Raw genomic sequence first — 21,640 nt, forward strand, 5'->3', positions numbered from 1 at the left:
TCACTCACTTACTCACTCACTCATCCACCCACTCACTCACCCACTCATCCACCCACCCACTCACTCATCCACCCACTCACTCACTCACCCACTCACTCATCCACCCACTCATTCACTCACTCACCCACCCATTCACTCACTCACCCATTCACCCACTCACTCATTCATTCACTCACTCACCCGTTCACCCATTCACCCACTCATTCATTCACCCACTCACGCATTCACGCATTCACCCACTCACTCACCCACTAACCCACTCACTCATTCAGCCACTCACTCACTCATCCACCCACTCAACCATTCATCCACCCACTCACCCATTCACCCACCCACCCACTCACCCCCCACTCACCTACCCACCCGCTCACTCACTCACTTACTCACCCATCCACCCACTCACTCATTCACCCACTAACCCACTCACTCATTCACCCATTCACCCACTAACCCAATCAGTCACTCACACATTCATCCACTCACCCATTCATCCACCCACTCACCCAATCACCCACTCACCCAATCACTCACTCATCCACCCACTCACTCATCCACCCACTCACCCACACACACAGACAAAGATCCCCCGGCTAGCCTGTAACAGACTGTAGGGGCAAGTGCTGTTAGCGAATAGCAGCAGCAGTGTCTATGAAGGCTGCCTGCACTGTGGCTATACACAGAGGGGGTGGGAGGCCAGCACCACACCCGGCCGCCTTTGTCTCTCCCCCAGTGACACGGGGGGAGAGACACGGGGGGCAGAGACACGGGGGGGAGGGGAGACACGGGGGGGGAGAGGAGACACGGGGGGGGGGGGGAGACACGGGGGGGAGGGGAGACACGGGGGGGGGGAGACACGGGGGGGGGGGAGACACGGGGGGGGGGGGGACACGGGGGGGGGGGGACACGGGGGGAGAGACACGGGGGGGGGGAGAGACACGGGGGGGGGGGAGAGACACTGGGGGGGAGAGACACGGGGGGGGGGGAGACACGGGGGGAGAGACACGGGGGGGGGAGAGAGACACGGGAAGACACACGAGGTGGAGGAGAAAGGAGAAGCGCCATCTTTTTATTGCAATTCGCACGACGACCGACAGCCGACAGTAACAGGAGGGTCGCATCTCACACAAGCGCAGGGGGGGTGGGACACGCGTGTGGACAAGTGGGGGTGTGTGGGTGGGACACGCGTGTGGACAAGTGGGGGTGTGTGGGTGGGATACGTGTGTGTACGTGGTGGAGGGTGGCGGCTTCAGCCGTACATCTTGAAGGTGCGGTCCACTGAGCCACTCTCGATGGCGGCGATAGTCTTCTTCTGTTAGACGCAGAGACACACACACAGAGACACACACACAGAGACACACACACAGAGACACACACACAGAGACACACACAGAGACACACACACAGAGACACGCACACGGAGACACGCACACGGAGACACGCACACGGAGACACGCACACGGAGACACACACACGGAGACACACACGAGACACACACACAGAGACACACACACAGAGGACACACACACAGAGACACGCACACAGAGACACGCACACGGAGACACGCACACGGAGACACGCACACGGAGACACGCACACGGAGACACGCACACGGAGACACGCACACGGAGACACGCACACAGAGACACGCACACAGAGACACACACACAGAGACACACACACAGAGACACACACACAGAGACACACACACAGAGACACACACACAGAGACACACACACAGAGACACACACACAGAGACACACACACAGAGACACACACACAGAGACACACACACAGAGACACACACACACAGACACACACACACAGAGACACACACACAGAGACACACACACAGAGACACACACACAGAGACACACACACAGAGACACACACACAGAGACACACACACAGAGACACACAGAGACACACAGAGACACACACAGAGACACAGAGACACACACAGAGACACACACAGAGACATGTCAACATGGGGACGATGAGAACCACCATGATCATGAGTGACTGAGTGAGTGACTGAGTGAGTGACTGAGTGACTGACTGAGTGACTGAGTGTGTGACTGACTGACTCACTGACTGACTCACCCTGTCTCTGACTGACTGAGTGTCTGAGTGAGTGACTCACTGACTGAGTGACTGAGTGAGTGTCTGAGTGAGTGACTGAGTGACTCCATGACTGACTGAGTCAGTGACTCACTGACTGACTGATTCACTGACTGACTGAGTGACTGATTCACTAACTTACTGACTGACTGATTCACTCACTGACTGACTGAGTGACTGAGTGACTGAGTGACTGAGTGACTCACCCTGTCTCTGTAGAAGAACACAGTGAGCCCAACGATGGGCACAACGGTCATGAGCAGCCCCAGGATGGACGTCTTGGCGGTGGGGCGGAAGTTTGGGTAGACGTTGTGAGTGCGGGCGTACTGCCAGCGCACCATGGCAGGGTCGTCCTACACACAGCACAGGCAGAAGGTGTTAGTGGTGGTAGTGGTGGTGGTAGACGTTCTGAGTGCGGGCGTACTGCCAGAGTACCATGGCCGGGTCGTCCTACACACGGCACAGACAAAAGGTGTTAGTGGTGGTAGTGGTGGTGGTAGTGGTGGTGGTAGTGGTGGTGGTAGTGGTGGTGGTAGGGGTGGTGGTGGTGGTTGGGGTGGTGGTGGTAGGGGTGGTGGTGGTAGTGGTGGTAGTGGTGGTAGTGGTGGTAGGGGTGGTGGTGGTGGGGGTGGTGGGGGTGGTGGTGGTACGGGTGGTGGTGGTGGGGGTGGTTGGGGTGGTAGTGGTGGGGAGAGAGTAAAGTCCAGAGCAGGGAGTCGAGGCAGTCAGTCACTCAGTCAGTCACTCACTCACTCATACACTCACTTACACACTCACTCATACACTCACTCACTCATACACTCACTCACTCACACACTCACTCACTCATACTCACTCACTCACTCATACTCACTCACTCACTCATACTCACTCACTCATACACTCACTCACTCATACACTCACTCACTCACTCAGTCACTCACTCATACACTCACTCACTAATACACTCACTCACTCCTACACTCACTCACTATGACCGGTAAAACAACCGCCTACCTCCTCGTGGTGCCGGATGGGCAACGCTGTCGTGGACAGTGCCGTGGGGGGAGGGCCAATTCCGATTGGCCTTTCCCCTCATGGCGTTTGTGACCACCACAGTGGATAAATGGGGGCTCTGGATGGGTGCAAGGGGCTGGTAACCCCTCCACCTTCAATTCATTACCGCTAACCACGACAGAAACATTTGATGAATAAGCTTGTGCCGGAGGCCCCGGGGGTATAGGCGTCTATGACGTCTCCTGGCCAAACCCCAATTGGCGGAGCCAGGAGATTGAATCTTTACCCTCGGGGCTCCTCCAGAAACAACAAAAGCCACTACGGATGGCCACGTGGAATGTTCGAAGACTCACGGCGGAGGAGAGGCTGCCACTCCTCTGTCGGGAGACGGACCGGTACCGCCTGGATCTCTGTGGCATTCAGGAGGTGTGGTGGACCGGCTCTGGCTCCTGCCACCATTAGGGGTGGACAGTCCTCTACTCGGGGCAGGAGACTGCCAAACAACAGGGAGTGGCTCTTCTTCTGAATAACATAATGAAGGGGGTGTGGGAGCGTGGCGGTGAGGTGTGGGAAGCTGTAAGCCCCAGGATACTTTGGGCTCACCTTCCCATCAACCAGAGGCGAGGAGTGGTGGTCGTGGTTACTTATGCCCCCACTGAAGACGAACATCCATGGAGGGATGCAGGCAAGGCCGATGAGTCAGATGCCTTCGATGACCTGTCACAGGTGCTGGCTAAAGTGGCCCCTCGGGATAGAGTCATCTTGTTGGGTGACTTCAATGCCCGAGTTGGTCATGATGCTGGCACCTGGTCTGGAGTGATTGAAAGGCATGGGCCAGATCAGCTCAATAACAACGATAGGAGGCTGCTAGATTTTTGTGCAGCCCATGGGCTTGTAATAACCAACATGCTGTTCCGGCATCGGCGCATCCACACAACATCATGGATGCATGCCGGGTCCAAGCAAGAACATCTGCTGGACTACATAGTGACGGAACAGCATATGCGGGCCCATGTCCTTGACACCAGGACCTACCTATGAGCTGATCTGTCCTCTGACCATCGACTTGTTATCTGTAAGATGCGCCTGACATTCTTCCACTCCGGTGGTGGGTGAACACCAAGGACCCATTCCAACCTAAGGTGGCCTGGTCTCATTTAGCTGATGAAAGTTGCAAGCGAGAATTTCATCATCGCTTGCGGCTGGGGTTGAAATCGTCCCCCACTCCTCTAGATGTCGAGGGGAAATTGGCGAGGTTTAGGACTGTAGCTCATGCAGCTGCAATGGCTGCTTTGGGTACACGATCCAGACCTCCCCAGAGACCCTGGCTGACAGATGAGTTGTTCAAGCAGGCTGAGAAAAAGCGACAGGCCCACTCTCATCGGCTACAGCATCCCACGTCGGAGAATGAGGCTTACCGCAGCCTTCGCTCGGAGAGCCGTGAGGCGCTGCAATGATGGGTGGTGGTCGTGGGTTGCTGAGGAGATGGAGTCTGCCTCAATGGCCCGCGATCACAAATCGCTTTAATTCCATCAATAAACGTAACCTGCAGCGCCACACCTCTTCCCATCATTAGGGGAAAGAACAATGATCCAATCTCCGACCCCGAGGAAGTCACCCCCTGTGAGTGGCTGGCTGAGGTGCCATCTGTTGAGGAAGTACTGAAGGCGATCCAGAGTCTGAGACCAGGAAAGGCACCGGGCAGAGATGATCTCCCAAGCGAAATGCTGAGGGAGCGTGGCATTTGTGCACAGACTGCCCTACATGACATCATAACAACAGTCTGGACCACTGGACGGGTTCTGCAGGATTGGAAGGATGCCCTGGTGGTCCCCCTCTTTAAGAAGGGGGCCCGCAGACTGTAACAAATACAGGGGCATCTCACTCCTCAGTGTGCCGGGAAAGGTCCTGGCAAGGAGTATTCAACATCGCCTTGCTAGGCACGCTGAGGAGAGGCTTGCGGAGCCCCAATGCGGTTTCAAGAAAGGGCGGTCCTGCACAGATGCCATATTTTCTGTCCGTCTGCTACAGCAGAGGTATAGGCAATTCCAACAAGACCTACAGACTCTGTTTATTGACCTGGTGAACGCCTATGATACCATCAGTAGACCTGGGCTCTGGGTAGTTCTTCGTGCTTTCGGAGTCCCTGACCATCTGCTCACGATGATTAAGGACCTTCATGATTGTGAGCAGGCTCGGGTAAAACTACGTGGCCGGGAGTCAGAGCCTTTCCCTGTACACCTTGGGGTGCGACAGGGATGTCCTCTGGCTCCCACATTACTTAACATCCATTTTGACCAGGTAGTTCTTGAAGCCTTCAATAGCTGTACCGGGGGAATGTCCATCTGGTACAGATATAATGGGAGGCTGATCGATGCCTGGGTGAGGTCAAGGTGAGTGACTGAGTGACTGACTGAGTGACTGACTGAGTGACTGACTGAGTGAGTGACTGAGTGACTGACTGAGTGACTGACTGAGTGAGTGACTGAATGACTTACTGAGTGAGTGACTAAGTGACTGAGTGACTGAGTGAGTGACAGTGGCTGAGTGACTGACTGATTGAGTGACTGAGTGACCGACTGAGTGACTGAGTGAGTGACTGAGTAACTGAGTGACTGACTGTCTGACTGAGTGACTGAGTGAGTGACTGACTGAGTGTCTGAGTGACTGACTGAGTGACTGACTGAGTGACTAATTGAGTGACTGACTGAGTGACTGACTGAGTGAATGAGTGAGTGACTGTGTGACTAAGTGAGTGACTGAGTGACTGACTGAGTGACTGAGTGACCGACTGAGTGACTGACTGAGTGACTGAGTGAGTGACTGAGTGAGTGACTGAGTGAGTGACTGAGTGAGTGACTGAGTGAGTGACTGAGTGACTGACTTACTGAGTGACTGAGTGAGTGACTGAGTGACTGACTGAGTGACTGACTCACTGACTGAGTGACTGACTCACTGACTGACTGAGTGATTGAGTGACTGAGTGATTAACTGAGTGAGTGACTGAGTGAGTGACTGACTGAGTGACTGACTGACTTACAATGAGCCCCACTCTGTGGGGGTCGTTCAGCTGCCCCAGGTAGCTCATCTTGCTCCTCGCCCTCAGCACCTCCCGTACCGCGGCTGAGTGAGTGACTGAGTGACTAAGTGAGTGACTAAGTGAGTGACTGACTAAGCGAGTGACTGATTGAGTGACTGACTGAGTGACTGGGTGACTAAGTGAGTGACTGAATGAGGGACTGAGTGGCTGAGTGACTGAGTGAGTGACTGACGGAGTGAGTGACTGACTGACCGACTGAGTGACCGACTGAGTGAGTGACTGAGTGAGTGACTGAGTGAGTGACTGAGTGAGTGACTGAGTGAGTGACTGAGTGAGTGACTGAGTGAGCGACTGAGTGAGTGACTGAGTGACTGAGTGACTGACTGAGTAACTAACTCACTGACTGACTAAGTGACTGACTGACTCACAATGAGCCCCACTCTGTGGGGGTCGTTCAGCTGCCCCAGGTAGCTCATCTTGCTCCTCGCCCTCAGCGCCTCCCTCACCGCAGCTGACTGAGTGACTGAGTGAGTGACTGACTCAGTGACTAAGTGAGGGACTGACTGACTGAGTGACTAAGTGAGTGACTGACTGAGTGACTAAGTGAGGGACTGACTGAGTGAGTGGCTGACTGAGTGACTGACTAACTCACTGAGTGACTAAGTGACTGACTGACCTACTTAGTGACTGACTAAGTGACTAACTCACTGACTGACTGAGTGACTGACTAAGTGACTGAATGAGTGACTGAGTGACTGACCTACTTAGTAACTAACTCACTGACTGACTCACTGAGTGACCTACTGACTGACTAACTCACTGAGTGACTGACTCACTGACTGAGTGACTGACTCACTGACTGAGTGACTGACTAAGTGACTAACTCACTCACTGACTGACTAACTCACTGAGTGACCTCACTGACTTACAATGAGCCCCACTCTGTGGGGGTCGTTCAGCTGCCCCAGGTAGATCCTCTTGCTCCTCGCCCTCAGCGCCTCCCGCACCGCGGCCGCCTCTGCTCCCCCCTCGGCCGACGAGTCGCGGAACGCCGCCGGCAGCGAGAAGAGACCAGGCACATCGCGAAAGTCGTGGGGACGTCGCGGGGGAGGAGGCTGAGGTGATGGTGGCGCTGAAGGTGACCTCGCGTCGGCCGCCATTGCGTCTTGACGGTTGGCGAGGCGATTCGATTCGGCTTCGATTTGGTCGGGAGGGCGATTTAGGTGGAATCGATTCCAACGTTGGCGGTTGGCGTTGTAATGGTGAGAGGGGTGGCCGATTCGATTCAGGGGGAATCGACTCCAACGCTGGCGGTTGGCTGATGACGGTTGGCGAGGCGATTCGATTCGACTTCGAATTGGTCGGGGGGACGATTCAGGGGGAATCGATTCTAACGTTGGCGGTGGCGTTGTAATGGTGAGAGGGGTGGTCGATTCGATTCGTAGGGGAATCGAAACTTGAGGCGACTTGTATTGGTGATTTGGGATTCGATTCAATTGTAGAGCGATTAAGAGGAATCGAATCTTGCGGTTTGTTGTGATTGTGACGGGGGATTCTATTTGATTGTGAAGCGATTAAGGGGAATCGATTCCATCGAACCCATCACCCCCCCCCATCACCCCCCCACATCACCCCCCCCCTCACCCCCCATCCCCCCATCACCGCCCCCTCACCCCCCATCACCCCCCATCCCCCCATCACCCCCCCTCTCCCCCCCCATCACCCCCCACCCCTCCCATCACCCCCCATATCACCCCCCGTCACCCCCCCATCACTCTCCCATCACCCCCCCCCCAACCCCCCATATCACCCCCCATCCCCCATCACCCCCCATCCCCCATCACCCCCCCTCTCCCCCCCCATCACCCCCCACCCCTCCCATAACCCCCTATATCACCCCCCATATCACCCCCCATCACCCTCCCATCACCCCCCCATCACCTCCCTATCACCCCCCCCATCACCCCCTAACACCCCCCCATCAACGCCCCACACCCCCAACCGCCCCACCCCCCCAATCACCGCCCCCCATCACCCCCCCAATCACCCCCCCAATCACCCCACACCCATCACCCCCCACCCCATCCCCCCATCACCCCCCCTCTCCCCCCCCATCACCCCCCACCCCTCCCATCACCCCCCATATCACCCCCCGTCACCCCCCCCCATCACTCTCCCATCACCCCCCCCCAACCCCCATATCACCCCCCATCCCCCATCACCCCCCTCTCCCCCCCCATCACCCCCCCACCACCTCCCCATCACCCCCCCATCACCCCCCCATCACCTCCCCATCACCCCCCCATCACCTCCCCATCACCCCCCCATCACCTCCCTATCACCCTCCCATCACCCCCCCATCACCTCCCCATCACTCCCCCACCCCCCATCACCTCCCCATCACCTCCCCATCACACCCCCCCATCACCCCCCCCCTTCACCCCCCCCATCACCCCCCATCACCCTCCCATCACCCCCCCTCCATCACCCCCCCCATCACCCCCCCTCCATCACCTCCCCATCCCCCCCCATCACACCCCCCATCACCCCCCCTCCATCACCCCCCCTCCATCACCCCCCCCATCACCCCCCCATCACCTCCCCATCACCCCCCATCACCTCCCCATCCCCCCCCCATCACCCCCCCTCCATCACCCCCCCATCACCCCCCATCACCCCCCCATCACCCCCCCCCCCACCCCCCATCACCTCCCCATCACCCCCCCATCACCCCCCCCATCACCCCCCCCCCCCTTCACCCACCCCATCACCCCCCATCACCCCCATCACCTCCCCATCACCCCCATCCCCCCCCCCTCCATCACCCCCCATTACCCCCCCATCACCTCCCCATCACCCCCTCATCACCTCCCCATCACCCCCCCCCCCATCACCTCCCCATCACCCCCCATCACCCCCCCATCACCTCCCCATCACCCCCCCCCCCACCCCCCCATCAACCCCCATTCCCCCCCCATCACCCCCCCACCTCTCATCACCCCCATCACCTCCCATCACCCCCCATCACCCTCCCATCACCCCCCCCATCACCCCCCCCCATCACCCCCCATCACCCCCCATCACCTCCCCATCACCCTCCCATCACCCTCCCCATCACCCCCTCATCACCCCCCATCACCCTCCCCATCACCTCTCCATCACCCTCCCATCACCTCCCCATAACCCCCCATCCCCCCCCTCACCCCCCCCATCACTCCCCCATCACCCCCCATCACCCTCCCCATCACCCCCCCTCCCACCCTGGTCGCCATGGAGACGCGGCGTCACGTGGTGCTGCAGGAGTAACAATGGCGGCGTGTTCAGCATCAGCTGTTGCTGAGGCTGAGGAGGCGGCGGCGAGCGAGGCTGGTGAGGAGACGCTCGCGATCCATCGACATCCACCACCACCACCACCTCGTCATCATCCTCGTTGTTGTTGTTGTTGTTCGTGGTGGCTGTGTTTGGTTGTTGGTGGTGGTGGTGGCTGTGTTTGGTTGTTGTTGGTGGTGGCGGCCAAATCGGATTCGTTACCATTGGAGACGCGATGACGTCATCGCGTCACCGGACCACCACGCACCGACGCGATGACGTCATCGCGTCACCGGACTACCTCCACACACGCCTGCGTGATGACATCATCGCGTGACCGGACTTATCCCCCCCTCCACACACACACCGACGTGATGACGTCATCGCGTCTCCGAACCACCACGCACCGACGTGATGACGTCTCCGCGTCACCGAACACCTATAATGTGTGGACGTATGACGTGTATTGCTGTGTGTATGTATGACGTGTGTGTGTATGACGTGTGTGTGTATGACGTGTGTGTGTATGACGTGGTATGTATGACGTGTGTATGATGAGTGTGTATCATGTGTGTACGTAAGATGTGTATGATGTGTGTGTGTGTATGATATCTCCACATCATACACACACACACATCAACCATTGTGTGTGTGTGTACAGGTGTGTGTACGAGGAGTGGTGGTCGTGGTTACTTATGCCCCCACCGAAGACGAACATCTGTGGAGGGATGCAGGCAAAGCCGATGAGTCGGACGCTTTCTATGACCTCCTGTCACAGGTGCTGGCTAAAGTGGCCACTCGGGACAGAGTCATCTTGTTGGGTGACTTCAATGCCCGAGTTGGTCATGATGCTGGCACCTGGTCTGGAGTGATTGGAAGGCATGGGCCAGATCAGCTCAATAATAACGGTAGGAGGCTGCTAGATTTTTGTGCAGCCCATGGGCTTGTAATTACTAACACGCTCTTCCGGCATCGGCGCATCCACACAACATCATGGATGCATGCCGGGTCCAAGCAAGAACATCTGCTGGACTACGTAGTGATGGACCAGCGGATGCGAGCCCATGTCCTTGACACCAGGACCTACCGTGGAGCTGATCTGCCCTCTGACCATCGACTAGTCATCTGTAAGATGCGCCTGCCATTCTTCCACTCCGGTGGTGGGTGTACACCCAGGATCCCATTCCAACCAAAAGTGGCCTGGTCTAAGTTAGCTGATGAAAGTTGCAAGCGAGAATTTCATCATCGCTTGCAGCTGGGGTTGGCATCGTCCCCCACTCCACCTGATGTCGAGGGTAAATGGGCGAGGTTTAAGACTGTGACTCATGCAGCTGCAATGGCTGCTTTGGGTACGCGGTCCAGACCTCCCCGGGAACCCTGGCTGACGGAGGAGGTGTTCAGGTTAATTGAGAAAAAGCGACAGGCCCACTCTCATCGCCTACAGCATCCCACGTCAGAGAATGAGGAGGTTTACCGCAGTCTTCGCTCGGAGGTTCGGAGAGCCGTGAGGCGCTGTAAGGATGGGTGGTGGTCGCGGGTTGCTGAGGAGATGGAGTCTGCCTCAGTAGCCCGCGATCACAAATCACTCGTTAACTCCATCAAAAAAGTAACCTGTAGCGCCACACCTATTACCATCATTAGAGGAAAAAACGGTGATCCAATCTCCGACCCCCAGGAACAGGTTTGCAGATTTGCTGAGCATTTCTGTGAGGTCCTGGGGGAGGGAAAATCTCTCAGCCAGGAAAACATCATGGCACAAAGTGGGGATAACCCTGCTGAGGCTGCGGTGCCTCAAATATTGGAAGAGGTCACCCCCTGTGAGTGGCTGGCTGAGGTACCGGCTGTTGAGGAAGTACTGAGGGCGATCCGGAGTCTGAGACCAGGGAAGGCACCGGGCAGAGATGATCTCCCAGGCGAAATGCTGAGGGAGGGTGGCGTTTGTGCACAGACTGCCCTATATGACATCATAACAACAGTCTGGACCACTGGACGGGTTCCGCAGGACTGGAAGGATGCCCTGGTGGTCCCCCTCTTTAAGAAGGGGGACCGTACCGACTGTAACAACTACAGGGGCATCTCACTCCTCAGTGTGCCGGGTAAGGTCCTGGCAAGGATTATTCAACATCGCCTTGCTAGGCACGCTGAGGAGAGGCTTGCGGAGCCCCAATGCGGTTTCAGGAAAGGGCGGTCCTGCACAGATGCCATATTTTCTGTCCGTCTGCTCCAGCAGAGGTGTAGGGAATTTCAAAAAGACCTACATCTCTGCTTTATTGACCTGGTCCAAGCCTATGATACCATCAGTAGGACTGGGCTCTGGGTTGTTCTTCGTGCTTTCGGAGTCCCTGACCCTCTGCTCACGATCATTAAGGACCTTCATGATGGTGAGCGGGCCCGGGTAAAACTACGTGGCCGGGAGTCGGAGCCTTTCCCTGTACACCTTGGGGTGCGACAGGGATGTCCTCTGGCTCCCACATTATTTAACATCTATTTCGACTGCGTAGTTCGTGAAGCCTTCAAAAGCTGTATCGGGGGAATTACCATTTGGTACAGATATAATGGGAGGCTGATCGACGCCCGGGTGCGATCAAGGGATGGCTCCCTATTGGTCAACCACGTTATGTATGCCGATGATTTGGTAATAGCTGCTCATTCAGAAGAGGAGTTGGAGACGCTGCTGCTGAGACTGGAGTGTGCCACCAAGAGGTGGGGCCTTACCATCAGCCCCACCAAAACTAAGCACCTGCCTGGGTATTTTGTACCATCGGGCACTCCACCCCCACAACTCCCAATCGGTGATGGGGCAGTTGTGGAGAAAGTGGAGAGTTTCCCATACCTGGGCAGTGTGCTTATGACCGGCTCCAGTTTATCAGCAGAGGTCTCACTCCGAATCAGTCGAGCGGCAATATCTTTTCATCGGTTGCGTAACGCTGTGTGGAAGCTACCTGGTCTGTCGCTCCGCACGAAGCTTCAGGTCTTCTCGGCCACGGTCATTCCCTCCCTTCTCTATGCTTGCGAAACGTGGACCCCCCTAGTGGAGCATCTTCGCCGGTTGGAAACATTTAGGCTGGCCTGCCTACGATCCATCCTGGGTTTAACCAGGCTGGATTGTGTGAGGAGCTCACAAGTCCTTGAAAGATCTGGGCAAAGTCCCATCAGTGAGCTCCTCCGGCAGGCAAGGCTGCGTTGGCTGGGTCATGTAGCCCGCATGCCCAGCCACCGCATGCCTAAACAGCTTTTGTTCGGCCGGATCGAGGGGGCTAAACGGGCGCGGCACGGGCTAGAGAAGAGATGGAGTGATGTGGTACAGGAGGACGTGGAGCTGAGTGGACTTGCCGATGACTGGTACCAGCGGTGTCAAGATCGGCCTCAGTGGAGGAGGCTCGTGAAGGACGCTACTGGGCAGTTGGAGGCAGTCGCCCTCCAACAACAACGGAGGGCGGAGGAGCGACGCTCACAACAACGAGCGGAGCGCCGGGTGGCTAAAGCACAGCAAGTTGGCACAGTAGGGGGCACAGGTGGTGGATCAGCCAGTCATCTCGGTCATCTCGGTCAGTCGACCCGTGGCACCTGGGTCTGCCCCGTGACCTCCTGCCAGCGGGCGTTCGACACTTCACGTGGCCTCAGGGTGCACATGGCCTGGCACAAGCGTCGTGGTGACGTCACCGCCACTTAGTGGCGAATGGCGGTTGTTGTTGTTGTGTACAGGTGAGTGTGTACAGGTGAGTGTGTACAGGTGTGTGTGTGTACAGGTGAGTGTGTGTGTGTACAGGTGAGTGTGTGTGTGTACGTGTGTGTACAGGTGAGTGTGTGTGTGTGTGTGTACAGGTGTGTGTGTACAGGTGTGTGTGTGTACAGGTGTGTGTGTGTACAGGTGAGTGTGTGTGTGTGTACAGGTGTGTGTGTGTGTGTACAGGTGAGTGTGTGTGTACAGGTGTGTGTGTGTGTACAGGTGAGTGTGTGTGTGTGTGTGCAGGTGAGTGTGTGTGTGTACAGGTGAGTGTGTGTGTGTACGTGTGTGTACAGGTGAGTGTGTGTGTGTGTACAGGTGTGTGTGTACAGGTGTGTGTGTGTACAGGTGAGTGTGTGTGTACAGGTGTGTGTGTGTACAGGTGTGTGTGTGTGTACAGGTGAGTGTGTGTGTACAGGTGTGTGTGTGTGTGTGTACAGGTGAGTGTGTGTGTGTGTGTACAGGTGAGTGTGTGTGTGTGTACGTGTGTATGTACACTGTGTGTGTGTGTACAGGTGAGTGTGTGTACACTGTGAGTGTGTGTGTGTGTACAGGTGAGTGTGTGTGTACACTGTGTGTGTGTGTACACTGTGTGTGTGTGTACAGGTGTGTGTGTACAGGTGTGTGTGTACAGGTGTGTGTGCGTACTGGTGTGTGTGTACAGGTGAGTGTGTGTGTGTATACAGGTGAGTGTGTGTGTGTACAGGTGTGTACGTGTGTGTGCAGGTGAGTGTGTGTGTGTGTACAGGTGAGTGTGTGTATGTGTGTGTGCGTGCGTGTGTCTGTGTGTGTGTACGTGTGAGTCTGTGTGTGTGTGTACGTGTGTGTGTGTGTACGTGTGTGTGTACACTGTGTATGTGTGTACAGGTGAGTGTGTGTACACTGTGTGAGTGTGCACTGTGTGTGTGTACACTGTGTGTGTGTGTACAGGTGAGTGTGTGTATATGTGTGTGTGTCTGTGTATGTGTGTGTATGTGTGAGTGTGTGTGTACACTGTGTGTGTGTACGCTGTGTGTGTACACTGTGTGTGTGTATATGTGTGTGTGTACACTGTGTGTGTGTAATGTGTGTGCGTGTATGTGTGTGTCCAGGTGAGTGTGTGTATGTGTATGTGTGTGTGTATGTGTGTGTACACTGTGTGTGTGTACACTGTGTGTGTGTGTACAGGTGAGTGTGTGTGTGCACAGGTGCGTGTGTACATGTGAGTGTGTGTACAGGTGAGTGTGTGTACAGGTGAGTATGTGTGTGTGTACAGGTGAGTGTGTACACTGTGTGTGTGTGTGTCCAGGTGAGTGTGTGTACACACTGTGTGTACATGTGAGTGTGTGTGCACAGGTGAGAGTGTGTGTATGTGTGTGTGTGTGTGTACACTGTGTGTGTATGTGTGTGTGTGTACAGGTCAGTGTGTGTACAGGTGAGTGTGTGTAATGTTTGTATGTATGTATGTGTGTATGTGTGTGTGTGTACAAGTGAGTGTGTGTACAGGTGAGTGTGTGTGTGTGTGTACAGGTGAGTGTGTGTGTGTGTTTTTGTGTACACTGTGTGTGTTTGTCCAGGTGAGTGTGTGTGTACACTGTGTGTGTGTACAGGTGAGTGTGTGTGTATACTGTGTGTGTGTGGTACAGGTGAGTGTGTGTGTGTACACTGTGTGTGTATGTGTGTGTGTGTACAGGTGAGTGTGTGTGTATGTCTGTGTGTGTGTGTGTATGTGTGTATGTGTGTCCAGGTGAGTGTGTGTGTAATGTGTGTATGTGTGTGTGTGTATAGGTGAGTGTGTGTGTGTGTGTAATGTGTGTATGTGTGTGTGTGTTTAGGTGAGTGTGTATGTGTGTGTATAGGTGAGTGTGTGTGTGTGTCTATGTGTATGTCCAGGTGAGTGTGTGTACACTGTGTGTAATGTATGTGTGTGTACAGGTGAGTGTGTGTGTGTGTATGTGTGTGTCTGTGTGTATGTGCGTGTGCAGGTGAGTGTGTATGTGTGTATGTGTGTGTGTATGTGAGTGTGTGTGTGTATGTATGTGTGCACACTGTGTGTGTGTGTAACGTGTGTGTGTGTGTAATGTGTTTGTGTGTGTACAGGTGAGTGTGTGTACACTGTTTGTGTGTGTGTGTGTGTACAGGTGAGTGTGTGTGTGTGTGTACACTGTGTGTATGTGTGTGTGTATACTATATGTGTATGTGTGTATACTATATGTGTATGTGTGTGTACAGGTGAGTGTGTGTGTGTGTATGTATGTGTGTACACTGTGTGTGTAATGTGTGTACACTGTGTGTATGTGTGTATGTGTGTGTACAGGTGAGTGTGTGTACGTGTTTGGGAATGGCCGGGTGTCCGCGCCATCGCGCTTCTGGCTGAGGAGGCACAACGTGGAGGTGGTGGCTTGCGGCGGGGAGCACGCCGGCCTGCTCACTGGTACACACACACACAGACAAACACACACACACAGACACACACACAGACAAACACACACACACAGACACACACACAGACACACACACACAGACACACACAGACACACACACATACACACACATACACATACATACATACAGACACACACACACACACAGACAAACACACACACACAGACACACACACAGACACACACAGACACACACACAGACACACACACAGTCACATACACACACATGTTATACACACACACATGTTATACACACATACACACATACAGACACACACACACAGACACACACACAGACACACACACACACAGACACATCACACATACACACACAGACACACATGTTATACACACACACAGACACAACAACAACAACCGCCATTCGCCACTAAGTGGCGGTGACGTCACCACGACGCTTGTGCCAGGCCATGTGCACCTTGAGGCCATGTGAAGTGTCGAACGCCCGCTGGCAGGAGGTCACGGGGCAGACCCAGATGCCACAGGTCGACTGACCGAGATGACCGAGATGACTGGCTGATGCACCACCTGTGCCCCCTACTGTACCAACTTGCTGTGCTTTAGCCACCCGGCGCTCCGCTCGTTGTTGTGAGCGTCGCTCCTCCGCCCTCCGTTGTTGTTGGAGGGCGACTGCCTCCAACTGCCCAGTAGCGTCCTTCACGAGCCTCCTCCACAGAGGCCGATCTTGACACCGCTGGTACCAGTCATCGGCAAGTCTACTCAGCTCCACGTCCTCCTGTACCACATCACTCCATCTCTTCTCTAGCCCGTGCCGCGCCCGTTTAGCCCCCTCGATCCGGCCGAACAAAAGCTGTTTAGACACATACACACACGTCACACACACGTCAAACATACATTTCTCCTTGTGTGTCTCTGTGTGTGTCTTTGGGTGTCTCTGTGTGTGTCTCTGTGTGTGTCTGTGGGTGTCTCTGTGTGTGTCTCTGTGGGTGTCTCTGTGTGTGTCTCTGTGTGTGTCTGTGGGTGTCTCTGTGTGTGTCTCTGTGTGTCTCTGTGTGTCTCTGTGTGTGTCTCTGTGGGTGTCTCTGTGTGTGTCTCTGTGTGTGTCTGTGTGTGTCTCTGTGTGTGTCTCTGTGTGTGTCTCTGTATGTGTCTGTGGGTGTCTCTGTGTGTGTCTCTGTGTGTGTCTGTGGGTGTCTCTGTGTGTCTCTATGGGTGTTTCTGTGTGTGTCTCTGTGTGTCTGTGGGTGTCTCTGTGTGTGTCTGTGTTTGTGTCTCTGTGGGTGTCTCTGTGGGTGTCTCTGTGTGTATCTCTGTGTGTGTTTCTGTGTGTGTCTGTCGATGTCTCTGTGTGTGTCTCTCTGGGTGTCTCTGTGTGTCTCTGTGTGCGTCTCTGTGTGTGTCTCTGTGTGTGTCTGTGTGTGTCTCTGTGAGTGTCTCTGTGTGTGTCTCTGTGGGTGTCTCTGTGGGTGTCTCTGTGTGTGTCTCTGTGTGTGTCTCTGTGTGTGTCTCTGGGTGTCTCTGTGTGTGTCTCTGTGGGTGTCTCTGTGTGTGTCTCTGTGTGTGTCTGTGGGTGTCTCTGTGTGTGTCTGTGTGTGTGTCTCTGTGTGTATCTCTGTGGGTGTCTCTGTGGGTGTCTCTGTGTGTGTCTCTGTGTGTGTCTCTGTGTGTGTCTCTGTGTGTATCTCTGTGGGTGTCTCTGTGGGTGTCTCTGTGTGTGTCTCTGTGTGTATCTCTGTGGGTGTCTCTGTGGGTGTCTCTGCGTGTGTCTCTGTGTGTGTTTCTGTGGGTGTCTCTGTGTGTTTCTGTCTCTGTGTTTGTCTCTGTGTGTGTCTCTGTGTGTGTCTGTGTGTGTCTCCGTGTGTGTCTCCGTGTGTGTCTCTGTGTGTATCTCTGTGGGTGTCTCTGTGGGTGTCTCTGTGTGTGTCTCTGTGTGTATCTCTGTGGGTGTCTCTGTGGGTGTCTCTGTGTGAGTCTCTGTGTGTATCTCTGTGGATGTCTCTGTGGGTGTCTCTGCGTGTGTCTCTGTGTGTGTTTCTGTGGGTGTCTCTGTGTGTTTCTGTCTCTGTGTTTGTCTCTGTGTGTGTCTAGTGTGTGTCTGTAGGTGTCTCTGTGTGTGTCTCCGTGTGTGTCTCCGTGTGTGTCTCTGTGTGTGTCTCTGTGTGTGTCTGTGTGTGTCTGTGTGTGTGTCTCTGTGTGTGTCTCCGTGTGTATCTCTGTGGGTGTCTCTGTGGGTGTCTCTGTGTGTGTCTCTGTGTGTGTCTCTGTGGGTGTCTCTGTGTGTGTCTCTGTGTGTGTCTCTGTGTGTATCTCTGTGGGTGTCTCTGTGGGTGTCTCTGTGTGTGTCTCTGTGTGTATCTCTGTGGATGTCTCTGTGTGTGTCTCTGTGTGTGTCTCTGTGTGTGTTTCTGTGGGTGTCTCTGTGTTTCTCTGTCTCTGTGTTTGTCTCTGTGTGTCTCTGTGTGTGTCTCCGTGTGTCTCTGTGTGTGTCTCTGTGGGTGTCTCTGTGTGTCTCTGTGTGTGTCTCTGTGTGTGTCTCTGTGTGTCTCCGTGTGTGTCTCCGTGCGTCTCTCTGTGTCTCTGTGTGTCTCTGCATGTCTCCGTGTGTCTCCGTGTCTCTCCGCGTGTCTGTGCGTCTCTCCGTGTGTCTCAGACACAGGCAAGCTCTACATGTTTGGAAGCCATGAGTGGGGACAGCTCGGCCTGGGGACACGGAGACACGGGGAGACAGAGACACGGAGACACGGCGTGTCCAGGCCCACGTGGGTGCGAGGTACGGACACACGGACAGAGACACAGAGACACAGAGAGAGACACGGGGAGAGACACGGATAGAGACACGGGGAGAGAGAGAGACAGAGAGACACGGGGAGAGACACGGGGAGAGACACGGGGAGAGACACGGGGAGAGACACGGGGAGAGACACGGGGAGAGACACGGGGAGAGACACACATATAGACCCACAGAGTCTCACACAGAGACCCACAGAGACTCACAGAGACTCACAGAGACCCACAGAGACCCACAGACACCCACAGAGACCCACAGAGACCCACAGAGACTCACAGAGACCCACAGAGACCCACAGAGACCCACAGAGACCTACAGAGACTCACAGAGACACATTGGAGGAGGAGCCGGAGACAAATCCACGCTTTGACCACCACGGGGAGACTCCAACATATCCAGCAGCAGGCATGGAACCCACGACTTCCTGTACACCAGGCGAGGTAGTCAACATCTCAGCATGGAACCCACGACTTCCTGTACACCAGGCGAGGTAGTCAACATCTCAGCATGGAACCCACGACCTCCTGTGTACCAGGCGAGGTAGTCAACATCTCCACATGGAACCCACGACCTCCTATATACCAGGCGAGGTAGTCAACATCTCAAAATCGAACCCATGACCTCCTGTGTACCAGGCGAGGTAGTCAACATCTCCTAGCGACCGTGGGTGTCAGGGTCTGGGATCGAACCCACGACTTCCTGTACACCAGGCGATATAGTCAACATCTCAGCATCGAACCCACGACCTCCTGTGTACCAGGCGAGGTAGTCAACATCTCAGCATGGAACCCACGACCTCCTGCATACCGGGCGAGGTAGTTAACATCTCCTAGCCAGGGCAACCAGGGTTCGATTCCCGCTCACGGCCAACACCGCCGGTGACGATTATCTGAGCCGGTCCCGGGCCTCCCCTAGGTCGACTCAGCCTTAAATGAGTACCTGGTGCGGTGTGTAAACATCGCTACTGGGGAGACAAAGGCGGTCGGGTGTGGTGCTGGCCACCTACCCCCTCGTGTACCGTGCCGGCCTTCATAGGTGCTCGCTAACAGCACTTGCCCCTACAGTCTGTTAAGGCTATACGGGGGATCTCTGTCTTTGTGTGTTTGTCTATGTGTGTGTCTGTGTGTGTGTGTGTCTGTTCAGGAAAGGGCGGTCCTGCACAGATGCCATATTTTCTGTCCGTCTGCTACAGCAGAGGTGTAGGGAATTCCAAAAAGACCTACATCTCTGCTTTATTGACCTGGTCAAGGCCTATGATACCATCAGTCGGACTGGGCTCTGGGTTGTTCTTCGTGCTTTCGGAGTCCCTGACCCTCTGCTCACGATCATTAAGGACCTTCATGATGGTGAGCGGGCCCGGGTAAAACTACGTGGCCGGGAGTCGGAGCCTTTCCCTGTACACCTTGGGGTGCGACAGGGATGTCCTCTGGCTCCCACATTATTTAACATCTATTTCGACTGCGTAGTTCGTGAAGCCTTCAATAGCTGTACCGGGGGAATTACCATTTGGTACAGATATAATGGGAGGCTGATCGACGCCCGGGTGCGATCAAGGGATGGCTCCCTATTGGTCAACCACGTTATGTATGCCGATGATTTGGTAATAGCTGCTCATTCAGAAGAGGAGTTGGAGACGCTGCTGCTGAGACTGGAGCGTGCCACTAAGAGGTGGGGCCTTACCATCAGCCCCACCAAAACTAAGCACCTGCCTGGGTATTTTGTACCATCTGGCACTCCACCCCCACAACTCCCAATCGGTGATGGGGCAGTTGTGGAGAGAGTGGAGAGTTTCCCATACCTGGGCAGTGTGCTTATGACCGGCTCCAGTTTATCAGCAGAGGTCTCACTCCGAATCAGTCGAGCGGCAATATCTTTTCATCGGTTGCGTAACGCTGTGTGGAAGCTACCTGGTCTGTCGCTCCGCACGAAGCTTCAGGTCTTCTCGGCCACGGTCATTCCCTCCCTTCTCTACGCTTGCGAAACGTGGACCCCCCTAGTGGAGCATCTTCGCCGGTTGGAAACATTTAGGCTGGCCTGCCTACGATCCATCCTGGGTTTAACCAGGCTGGATTGTGTGAGGAGCTCACAAGTCCTTGAAAGATCTGGGCAAAGTCCTATCAGTGAGCTCCTCCGGCAGGCAAGGCTGCGTTGGCTGGGTCATGTAGCCCGCATGCCCAGCCACCGCATGCCTAAACAGCTTTTGTTCGGCCGGATCGAGGGGGCTAAACGGGCGCGGCACGGGCTAGAGAAGAGATGGAGTGATGTGGTACAGGAGGACGTGGAGCTGAGTGGACTTGCCGATGACTGGTACCAGCGGTGTCAAGATCGGCCTCAGTGGAGGAGGCTCGTGAAGGACGCTACTGGGCAGTTGGAGGCAGTCGCCCTCCAACAACAACGGAGGGCGGAGGAGCGACGCTCACAACAACGAGCGGAGCGCTGGGTGGCTAAAGCACAGCAAGTTGGCACAGTAGGGGGCACAGGTGGTGCATCAGCCACTCGTCTCGGTCATCTCGGTCAGTCGACCCGTGGCACCTGGGTCTGCCCCGTGACCTCCTGCCAGCGGGCGTTCGACACTTCACGTGGCCTCAGGGTGCACATGGCCTGGCACAAGCGTCGTGGTGACGTCACCGCCACTTAGTGGCGAATGGCGGTTGTTGTTGTTGTGTGTCTGTGTGTGTATGTGTGTCTGTGTGTGTGTGTGTCTGTGTGTGTCTGTGTGTGTGTGTGTCTGTGTGTGTCTGTGTGTGTGTCTCTGTGTGTGTGTGTCTGTGTGTGTGTGTCTGTGTGTGTGTGTGTCTGTGTGTGTGTGTCACTGTGTGTGTCTGTGTGTGTGTGTCTGTGTGTGTCTCTGTGTGTGTGTGTGTCTGTGTGTGTGTCTGTGTGTGTGTCTGTGTGTGTATCTGTGTGTGTGTCTGTGTGTGTGTGCTGCTACTCGCTACTACTACTAACAGCACTTGCCCCAACAGTCTGCTGAGGCTACACGGAGGATCTTTGTCTTTGTGTTCAGGAGTGAGACATCACAGACTCACGCTGCTGGCTTGCGGAGACAAACACAGCCTCGTAGCGTCTGGTGAGTAGCATACAGACATACACACACAGACACGCTACACACACAGACACACACAGACACACACAGACACACACAGACACACACACACAGACACACACAGACACACACAGACACACAAACAGACACACACACACAGACACAAACACACACAGACACACACAAACACACACACAGACACACACAGACACAC

At 55.1% G+C, this 21,640-nt stretch overlaps 2 protein-coding genes across 5 annotated transcripts in view; one reads left to right on the plus strand and one right to left on the minus strand.

The window, feature by feature from the left end:
• Positions 1-1,050: 1,050 nt before the first annotated feature.
• NDUFB4 (NADH:ubiquinone oxidoreductase subunit B4) lies at positions 1,051-7,416 on the minus strand. The gene is made up of 3 exons (XM_078884065.1): positions 7,084-7,416; positions 2,325-2,471; positions 1,051-1,309 (listed from the first exon to the last, which is right to left on the minus strand). The coding sequence occupies exons 1-3, from the start codon at positions 7,312-7,314 to the stop codon at positions 1,247-1,249; spliced, it is 441 nt and encodes a 146-aa protein (XP_078740191.1). The 5' UTR covers positions 7,315-7,416; the 3' UTR covers positions 1,051-1,246.
• Positions 7,417-9,425: 2,009 nt separating this feature from the next.
• LOC144953531 (uncharacterized) overlaps positions 9,426-21,640 on the plus strand; it is a 68,702-nt gene continuing 56,487 nt past the window's right edge. For 2 of the 4 annotated variants that reach the window (XR_013640823.1, XM_078884068.1), the window contains exons 1-4: positions 9,426-9,523; positions 15,487-15,603; positions 18,243-18,362; positions 21,388-21,450. Coding sequence is in view for 3 of the 4 variants with exons in the window: in XM_078884068.1 (XP_078740194.1) it covers positions 9,463-9,523; positions 15,487-15,603; positions 18,243-18,362; positions 21,388-21,450 (361 nt within the window). In the remaining variant the exon portion in view is untranslated. The remainder of the gene's footprint in view (positions 9,524-15,486; positions 15,604-18,242; positions 18,363-21,387; positions 21,451-21,640) is intronic. The other 2 variants (XM_078884071.1, XM_078884069.1) reach the window with 2 other exon arrangements.

The sequence above is a fragment of the Lampetra fluviatilis genome, chromosome 77 (assembly GCF_964198595.1).
Source record: "Lampetra fluviatilis chromosome 77, kcLamFluv1.1, whole genome shotgun sequence".
Taxonomy (NCBI): Eukaryota; Metazoa; Chordata; class Hyperoartia; order Petromyzontiformes; family Petromyzontidae; genus Lampetra; species Lampetra fluviatilis.